Genomic DNA, 10,000 nt, shown 5'->3' with positions numbered 1-10,000 from the left:
GTATGCGTAAACAGAGTGGATCCGAAGCCGGTCGTAGAGAGCGAGATGGAGTGTGGAGGCGAAGGCAGCCACAAAGACAGGAAGGGGCAGATTTGTGAAAACATTTATAACAAAGAGTGCTGATCTTATACCTTATTCTGTGTCAGACAGGGAGCCAATGGAGATGTTGCAAAATAGGAGTGATGTGCTCAGATCTTTTCTTTCCGAGGACGAGTCGGGCAGCACAGTTTTGTATCTTCTAAACGAAATCATTCAGGAAACGAAAGACCGACATGCAGAGATACCTCACAAAAAAAACTAAAATAATAATAATAATAATAATAATAATAATCATGATGAAAAAATAAAACACATTTCGAATATCGTAGAACAAGATCTCAGACCAACTGTTTGCCGATGCTCCTCTTTTTGCATTTGGGTGTATGCATATATTTGACATACACGAACATGCATTTATGTACGTTAACATTAAAAAAAAAATTAAACGAAAAGAAAAAGAGCCCATAAAGAAAGAAAGTACAGAATTTGGGGTGGGGTCGGGGTGGAAGGATGAGCGGAGGGTGGGGTGAGCGACGGTGAGGGGGAGGGGGAGGGGCAAGAAACCCCAAAATACAGCCTAACCGTAACTAGTTAGTTACCTCGAAAACAACAAAGAAAACCACACACACACACACACACACACACACACACACACCACAAACCAGACCAGCAAAACATACACACCCACACACCCACTCACACCCACCCACGAAAACGCCGCCAACAAGACAGCACAACACAGCACTGCACAGAGGCCAATGAAATCCACACCCCCCGGACAGGCGAAGAGACATACATCACGCCCTCTTAGCTCGTCACGTATGCACGGCAACGCCATAAATCGCGGCTCACTTATCGCTGTGCTTTTCCCAAAGCTTTCTCGTTCTCGTGTAAAAAAAAAAAATAAATAAATAAAAATCCAAAAAAATCCCAAACACTCACACAGGCCAGGAACACGGCTCGTACACAACAAACGGAGAGACAAGACAAAACAAAACAAACAAAACAAATCCCAACTCCCTACACGACAAAGCCGAGAAATCGGACACTGCACTCCCGGCGACTCGATGCATGTCCACTTATCTCACGAAGGACGACGCGCGGGCACACGCATAGACACGGATGCGCACGCGCGCAAACACACACACACACACACACACACACACACACACACCAAACCATGTTGCTACTATATCAACCCAGCCGATGTCAAAGATGCCATTTAGTTCAGGGCTGACACTGATAGACACAGACATGAATGCACAGACACACATAGACAGACACAGACACACGCACCTCTGTGTGTGTATGCGTGCCGTGCGTTCAGTGTGTTTTTGTACACAAGCACACAGACACTAGTGACTCGATGCAGTGGCAACTTTGCTGATTCCACACCCATTTTCGCGAATATTATCACTTGACATTTCGTTACCGTGTCAGCCTGTCTTTCATGTACCTCCTAACCTTTTCGAAAACTTCACAACTAATTTTGATCCATCTATTTTATTCTTTGCCTTTTTTTTTTTTCTTTTTTTTTGTGAGTGTATACAAAAATTAAAAAAAATCTCCAGTGCATTACATCTACATATGTGATCAGTTCACGTGATTTTCTTAATACATTTCAGTCATTCCTTAAGGGTTGGGTGGAGAAAGAAAAAAAAAAAAAAACAGTGGTAAGCTAATGCGCATCTCAATACCTCAATATAAGCGTTTTGGCTTCATGTTGCCGCGGGGTGTACGTTATCATCTACACCCTTTGTACATCAATTTCAGATAATAAGTAAATCAGTAGAGAGGAAGGATCGTGAGAGAGAGATGGGGGGGTGGTGGTGGTTAGGGTCTGAAAAGAAAAGGGGTTGAGCGGGACGTACCGCCCCCCCCCCCCCCCCCCGCCCCGCCCCCATCCCCACCCCCACCCCAGTGCGCGTACCTTCGTCAACGCAGGACAGTTAGCTGATCAAAGAAAGGTACATGTTGCTGACGGCTTATGAATCCTTAAAGAATATTCCCCGGATCCTTGTAACTCCCATCTGAATCGCCGCAAAAAAACAATACATATATATCGAGTGTATTCCTCGGGTGAGAGTACGGGTACCCGTCTGAATCACCGCCCACATGCCAGTGTGTATGAACAGACAGGTCCCGGGTACTACTACTATGTGAAGTGATGGCCTAGAGGTAACGCGTCCGCCTAGGAAGCGAGAGAATCTGAGCGCGCTGGTTCGAATCACGGCTCAACCGCCGATATTTTCTCCCCCTCCACTAGACCTTGAGTGGTGGTCTGGACGCTAGTCATTCGGATGAGACGATAAACCGAGGTCCCGTGTGCAGCATGCATTCAGCGCGCGTAAAAGATCGTTCCTGGCCAAATTCTGCAGAAAAATCCACTTCGATAGGAAAAACAAATAAAACTGCACGCAGGAAAAATTACAACAAAAGAAAAGGTGGCGCTGTAGTGTAGCGACGCGCTCTCCCTCGGGAGAGCAGCCCGAATTTCAGAGAAAATCTGTTGTGACAAAAAGAGAAATACAATACAATACATCGAGTGTATTCCTCGGGTGACGGTACGGGTACCCACCTGAATCACAGGTTCGGGTACTACCCGTCAGATTCCCCCACCCACCCCACCCCACCCCCCACCCCCGCACCCAGTGGATTAATCACCAAGAACTCGTATCCGTCTGAATCATCGGCTGCGTGTTCCCTGGCTACGGGTACCTATCTGAACCACTCAGAGTATTCCCTTGAATGTAATTGGGGGGCGCGGGGGGAATGGGGCGGGGGGGGATGGGGGTGTTCTAGGCCCACTGGCTTATCTGTTCAAAAACTTTCTATCCATACAAAACAGTCTCTCTCTCTCTCTCTCTCTCTCTCTCTCTGTAATTCTGCTGACAACTCAACAGAGTGATGGTGTGTGATCACATTACTTTCGCCAGAGGTCGCTTCAATCTCAACCACACCTCGCGTCGATTGATAGGATGAAAATATAAAACAGTGATCTCTTCTTACACGAGCGAATCTGTATACAAAATGTTCTTGGAATATCTAACGTCTTCGTTTATTTCATTATTGTCAAAGAGACGTCGTAAAAAAAAAATATATTCTGTTGCCCAATCCATAACCTGTTTCTTTCCGTAGATGAATGAGAAAACTGGTTTTGCACAAATACGCAGTTCGTCACTTGATCTCTTGTTATTTGGCAGAAGCACCAAAATAACATCCAATGAAAAGTGGCTAAAACCCCTTACATGTGGCAATTTTGTTTTGCTTCCCTGTGTTCCTTTTACGGAAAGCTATTTACTGCAGACATCGCAAATATAACAGATACGTAAATAGAAGTCAAACAATCAATTCACCTGAATATGAAAGTAAGTTGTTAACAAACCCCATCACAAAAACGAATTAAAACTTCCTTGAAAACCGAAACGACTGTGCTCCATCATCGCAATCATGGAAACCCAAAATCGTGATGGTTTCAATAAACAGACTGTATGCGTCTGGTCTGATTTCCCTTAAAAGAAACATCAAAGGAGAAAACACACACACACACACACACACACACACAAATACACACACAAATACACACACACACACACACACACACACACACACACACACACACACACATCAAAGGAGAAGACTGAGAAAGGGAAGAGGGTTGGTTGGGTAAAAAAATAAAAAAATAAAAATTATATATATATATATATATATATATATATATAATTTTTAAAAAGGGGGGAGGAAGTGAGAGGGGGAAAGAGAAGCAAAGACAGAGACAGACAGAAAAATGGACAGACATTATGGACTTGCCATCGACATAAAGAGGGAGGTTGTTGGGACTGAGAAAGTAAACAATAATCAGACGGAGCTCTGAATAAGACTAAAAACACACAGATCAACAACACAAACAGGGGACAGAGAGAGAGAGAGAGACAGAAGAGAGACAGACACAGAGAGGGGAGAAGGAAACAGAAGCTTGAAGAGAATGCAAACGGGAATGGGAGAGAGAGGGGGGCGGGGGGGGGGGGAGTGTTGGGGGGTTGGGGGGGGGGGGGGGCTGGGGAGGAGACACGAGAATTACTACTAACAATGTAAACAGGGATGTGGTGCCAGGCAGACAGATAATACAGAAACGCGTTTTGACATGGACAGACAGATGGAGACTCACACTAACTGACACCACACACACACACACACACACACACACACACACACAAGAGTGATAGATACTAAGCCGTGTGGGAGGGAAAGGAGAGGGGGGGGACAGAGGTAGGATGGGAGATCAGTTTCAGTTTCAGTTTCAGTAGCTCAAGGAGGCGTCACTGCGTTCGGACAAATCCATATACGCTACACCACATCTGTCAAGCAGATGCCTGATCAGCAGCGTAACCCAACGCACATAGTCAGGCCTTGAGAGAAAAAAAAATGGGAGAGAGGGATATGGAGGCAGAAGAGAGACAGAGAGAGGGAGAACAGGTCTTGCAGCTAGCAAGTCGTCAGAAAGAGAGGGAGAGTGACAGAGAGAATGGGAGGGAGAGACAGAAAGAGAGGGAGTGAGCAAGGAAGGGAAAGTGGGGGGGGGGGAGGGAGAGACAGAGAGAGAAAAGGTCTAGTTGCTGAAGAGAGTCAGAGACAGACAGAGAATAGAGACTGGGAGACAGAAAGAGAGGGAGTGAGCGAGGAAGGGAAAGTGGGGGGGTGAGGGGGGGGGGGGGGGGGTGAGGGAGAGACAGAGAGAGAAAAGGTCTAGTTGCTGAAGAGAGTCAGAGACAGACAGAGAATAGAGACTGGGAGACAGAAAGAGAGGGAGTGAGCAAGGAAGGGAAAGGGGGGAGGAGAGAAAAGGTCTAGTTGCTGAAGAGAGACAGACAGAAAGAGAGGGAGTGAGCGAAGAAGGGAAAGGGGGGAGGGAGAACAGAAAAGGTCTAGTCGCTGAAGAGACAGAAAGAAAGAGAGAGGGAGGGAGGGAGGGAGAGACAGAGAGAGAGAGACGGGTGGTGGGTGGGGAGGTGGGGGGGCGGGGGGTCGGAAATCCAATACACGACGAGAAACGGACCAAACAAGATGAATGTGAGGGTTTGATCACAGGAGATATATAAGTGCTGACGTTCTGACATTTTCTTCAAAGGAGTTTCTGTCTGGACACGTTGATCACACACACACACACACACACACACACACACACACACACACAAGAGAGAGAGAGACAGAGGCACACACACACAAACACACACACACACACATATATATATATATATATATATATATATATATATATATATATATCTCGCACTGTCTATATATATATATAGATATAGATATATATCTCGCACTCTCTCTATATATATATATATATAATGTGTGTGTGTGTGTGTGTGTGTGTAGAGACAGACAGACAAACAGAGTGGGAGAGAGACAGACAGAGACGGACAAACAGACAGAGATGGACAAGGCAGACAGATGGACACAGAGATAAGAGAGACAGAGAGACGGAGAAACAGACAGACTGACAGACAGTCAGGGACAAGACTCATGACAAGGGACAGAGACAGGGGTGGGTAGGGTGGGTGGGTGGGGTGGGGGCTGGGTGGAGGGCGTGACAACAGGAACTGACCTCTAAAAGATGCGCAGTGACGGGCCTCCAGAGGACCTCCAGCCTGGACACGTTGACCAGTCCGGTCTCCAACAGCTTGGCCACGGCGAACAGCGACGGCTCCTGCATTGGCACACACACATACAGTCATCATCATCATCATCATCATCAGTAGTGTAGTAGTAGTAGTAGTTGTTGTTGTTGTTGCTGTTGTGGTAGGAGGAGGAGTAGATGGGGGATGGGGGAGGAATAGGAGGAGGAGTAGGAGTAGCAGCAAAAGGGGGAGGGGGAGGAGGGGGAGTAGTAATAGTAGTAGTAGTAGTAGTAGTGGGAGGAGGAAGAGGAGTAGTAAGAGTAGCAGAAAGGGGGTAGGAGTATGAGTAGTAGGAGGAGGAGGAGGAGGAGTTGAAGAGGGAGGAATAAGAGGAGGAGGAGATGGGGTGGAGTATGAGTAGGAGGAATAGTAGGAGGAGGAGGAGTAGAAGGGGGGAGGAGTATGGGTAGTAGGAATAGCAGTAGGAGGAGGAGGAGCAGGAAGAGGAGGAGTGGTAGTAAAGAGTAGTAGGAGTCGGAGGAGGAGGAGGAGGAGAAGGGGGAGGAGGAATAAGGGCAGCAGTCAGAGGAGGAGTAAGAGTAGGAGCAGTAGGAAGAGGAGGAAGTGTAGGAGGAGGAGGAGGAGTAGAATGGGGGAGGAGTATGAGTTAAACTCAAGACCTTGGCATCAGCGTTGTTGCTGTTGTTATTGTGGTGGTGGTGATGATGGTGATGGTGATGGTGATGGTGGATGTGGTGTTCATGGTAGTAAACAGTGTGAAAGCAGCAGCGGCAGTAGTGGTCATCGCAATCGTAGTTCATTCAAGATGTTCCTAAAGTGGGGTCAGTTTTGTTTTTTGTTTTTGTTGTTGTTTTTTGTGCTAATGTCGCCGTCGTCCTCTTCCTCATCTTCATCACTGTCATCATCGTTATCATCATCATCATCAACAACATCGTCATCATTATCATTCCTTTCCCCCCCTCTTCCCCCTCTTGATCCTCCTCCTCCTCCTACTTCATCACTGTCATCATCATCATCATCATCATCAGCGTAGTCATCATCATTATCATAACCATCATCATCATCATCGTCGTCGTCGTCGTCGTAGTCATTATCAATACCATCATCATCATCATCATCATAACCATCATTATCATCATCATCACTATCACACGTGGGATTTGTTCAATTACATTATGGACTCAAGGCACATACGCGATGAGAGCTGCCATGAGGTAAAAAAAAAACAACAAAAAACAACAACAAAAAAACCCAAACTAACCGGGTTTGGCATTACTTTGGAGACATCACAAGGTTTCAGCTTCAACACTGGCTCTCTGTCTCTCCCTCTCTGTCTCTCTCTCTCCCTCATCTTACACACAATAGCAAATTAGATCATTTAACAAAGATCTACTGCCTTGACGTCGCTTTTAGACAGTCTGGGAACTTGAGATCTTATGAATAAATAATTCGACCGTTGGTGTCTCCCCCCCCTCCCCCCAGCACCCCCCCCCCCCCCTTTTCTTGCTTTCTTTTTTTTTTTTTTCTTTTAATATATAAAAGTGACGTAAACGGTGAATAGGTCAAATTGTTCGTATTTTGATCCAGGGACTTTTTTTTCTGAATTAAAGCATTTACTTATCCTTGATGACTCTTAAGGGAGCCATTGACAATTCTAAACGTTCCTTGTTTTTGCTCTTTTATCTTCGCGTTAAGCCTGTCATTAACGGTATCATGCATATTTATACTGCGAAAAAAAGTGGGGGTTTTTTGTGTGTTTGTTTTATTTCTAACGTTTACTGAACTTTCTTTTGGAAAACAAAACCATCAGGCCAAAAGGCCAGGTCTGTGAAGTTTTAAACGTTTTGTTTTTGTTGTTGCTGTTTGTGTGTGTGTGTGTGTGTGTGTGTGTGTGTGTGTGTGTGTGTGTAACGTTTTTCTTCCTCTCATTATTATTGTTCTCTCTCGAAACTACATCTCCCTATTCTCTGTTCTTTCTTAGTTGTTTTTTTTAATTTCTCCCCCCCCCCCCCCCACACACACACCTCCCACCCCCACCCCCATTCTCCTAAAGAATGACAACAAAGAAAGAACTAAAGTTGTAAGAAATGGTAAGTACAGAAATAACAATGAACGGGAAGGAAGGGGGCAAATAAAAAAAAAAAAGAATGGAAGACAGAAAGAAAACAAGAAAAGCAAAGAAAAAAAGAAAGAAAGGAAAGAAAAGAAAGAAAGAAAGAAAAAAAATGAGAAAAATACACAGGAAAAAAAACAACAGAAAGCAAAAGGCGGAAAAGATCCGAGTTTCTCTGACCCCATCAACGAACGTGGGCCACATGCCCATCCCCAAATGGAATCGATCATCTGCAGATTCCACCTCAACGCCCGGCGTCCATTATCCAAAAAAGGGTTGACATCAATTTAAAAGAAACTGTATAACAACAGCTATAACAACAGCAAACCAAAGACAAAAACATCAGCAACGGAGATTCTATTTTCAACCTGAAAACGCTCCCTTGTTTCCTCATCCAAATCTGGGATTATTCCCCTCCATTAGGACGGAAGAGGGCGTTTTAATGATACAAAATAGAATCTCTGTTGCTGAACTGATCCAGCTTTCTGCGTTGGATGCGGACCTAGATCAACCACACTGCACTGGAACAACAACAAAAAAACGCAACAAAAAAAAAACAAAACACGGACAGCAGCACTGAACCGAACGCACACGTAATCCCTTGGGGCCGTCATTATTAGGGGCTGAGTGTGATTCTCATTTTGAGTGCGCGGGGTCGGTGAAAAATAGGGGGCTTGATCCTGATATCGGCTTGTGTCAATGTGTACTGTTCCCAACCCCGTTCCAAACATCGAGCCCCCTCCCCCTTTCTGTCTCTGTCTATCTGTCTGTCTGTCTGTCGGTCTCTCTCTCTCTCGTCCCTTTTCTCCCAACCATCCCTAGCTGTTCATTCCCGTTCCATCGGTCCGCTAAACTACGGGTTACATACACCGATGCAAAACAGCAATCAAAGCTGTGAAGACGGCGGCCTCTTAGCAACACGTCATGATCTTCATCGTACAGTAGTAGTGTTGGTTACAAACTTCAGACGCTAAAAACAGTCACCACCAAGTGGAAACGCTCCTTCTCGTCACACCTTTTCCTCTTCCAAGAGTGCCAACACCTGGAGGAAAAAAAAACCTGACGTTTTTTTGCACGCACAACCGACAACCGACAGAAAGATTTCTGCGAACCTGTTTTTGTGTTACTGTCAAGACGTTCGTCCTCTGATGTCAAGATAACCTGATGAGCGAGTACCACGTCCTCTGATGTCAAGATAACCTGATGAGCGAGTACCACGTCCTCTGATGTCAAAATAACCTGATGAGCGAGTACCAACTGTTTCTTTGGCGATCGTTGTGAAAGGCCTCGTTCTTCCCATGAAGTAACCAACGCGTCAAAAGAGCGGTCATGTGTTGAAATTCAAAAGCACTTGCCGTTAAGGCGATTTTGTGCAGCTGACTTTTCGGCTGGTTTAAACAAAACTTTATTCAGTAAACATGTTCTACTTGTACACATAGACAGCGGAGCAACAACAAGCTAACAGCTTATATCGTGCTCAGGAATGTATGATTAAGATTCGTTGGTTTCATTGATGGCTGGTGAACGCTACAAAAATGCAATTATGTTGAAACACGCGTTTTCCAACTGTATATAAATGACAGTCATTCAGACACTGTTCCCTTTTTTGAGCAGCCGTGGAGATTAATATGACTTTTCTGTTGTTGTTGTCTGTTCCGTTTTTTTGTTGCTGTTTTTTGGGGTTTTTTTTATTTTAATTTATTTATTTATGTACACTTATAGTTGACTTCATCATGTTTTTGCGCCTTATACATATTATTAGTAGTAGTAGTATTTTTTTTTTGGGGGGGGGGTTTGTTGGGTTTTTTTGTATGTATTTATCTATTATTTATTCACCTTTTCTTTCCTCAAGGCCTGAATAAGCGCGTTGGGTTACGCTGCGTAGCGTATATGGATTTGTCCGAACGCAGTGACGCCTCCTTGAAGCTACTGAAACTGAAACTGTTGTTGTTGTTTTTGCTTTTAAATACAAAGCATCTGGGTCACCTTCAGCACCCCATACACACACGTACATGCAACACAAGTACAAGCGCGCGCACATACGGAAAGAGAGGAATGATCAGAGAAAGTCGGCAAGAATGGGAGACAGAGGTTCGTTTATTTATTCATAGTCTGTTCATCTATGATGATGATATTAAACTGAGAGGGAGAGAAAGAGAGAGCCGGGCAGAATGCAGAGACAAACAAAGACACACAGACA

The 10,000-nt window shown here is 45.0% G+C and overlaps 1 protein-coding gene across 1 annotated transcript in view; it reads right to left on the bottom strand.

The window, feature by feature from the left end:
- The window catches only part of LOC143299589 (protein MON2 homolog), a 173,496-nt gene that overhangs the window by 35,059 nt on the left and 128,437 nt on the right, over positions 1-10,000 (bottom strand). The window contains exon 20 of the mRNA XM_076612876.1: positions 5,654-5,755. Within this exon, the coding sequence (XP_076468991.1) occupies positions 5,654-5,755 (102 nt within the window). The remainder of the gene's footprint in view (positions 1-5,653; positions 5,756-10,000) is intronic.

Source organism: Babylonia areolata, chromosome 25 (genome assembly GCF_041734735.1).
Source record: "Babylonia areolata isolate BAREFJ2019XMU chromosome 25, ASM4173473v1, whole genome shotgun sequence".
In the NCBI taxonomy this organism is placed as follows: domain Eukaryota; kingdom Metazoa; phylum Mollusca; class Gastropoda; order Neogastropoda; family Buccinidae; genus Babylonia; species Babylonia areolata.
Note: the sequence above shows the minus strand (reverse complement) of the source record. Positions and strands in the feature narration are given on the sequence as shown.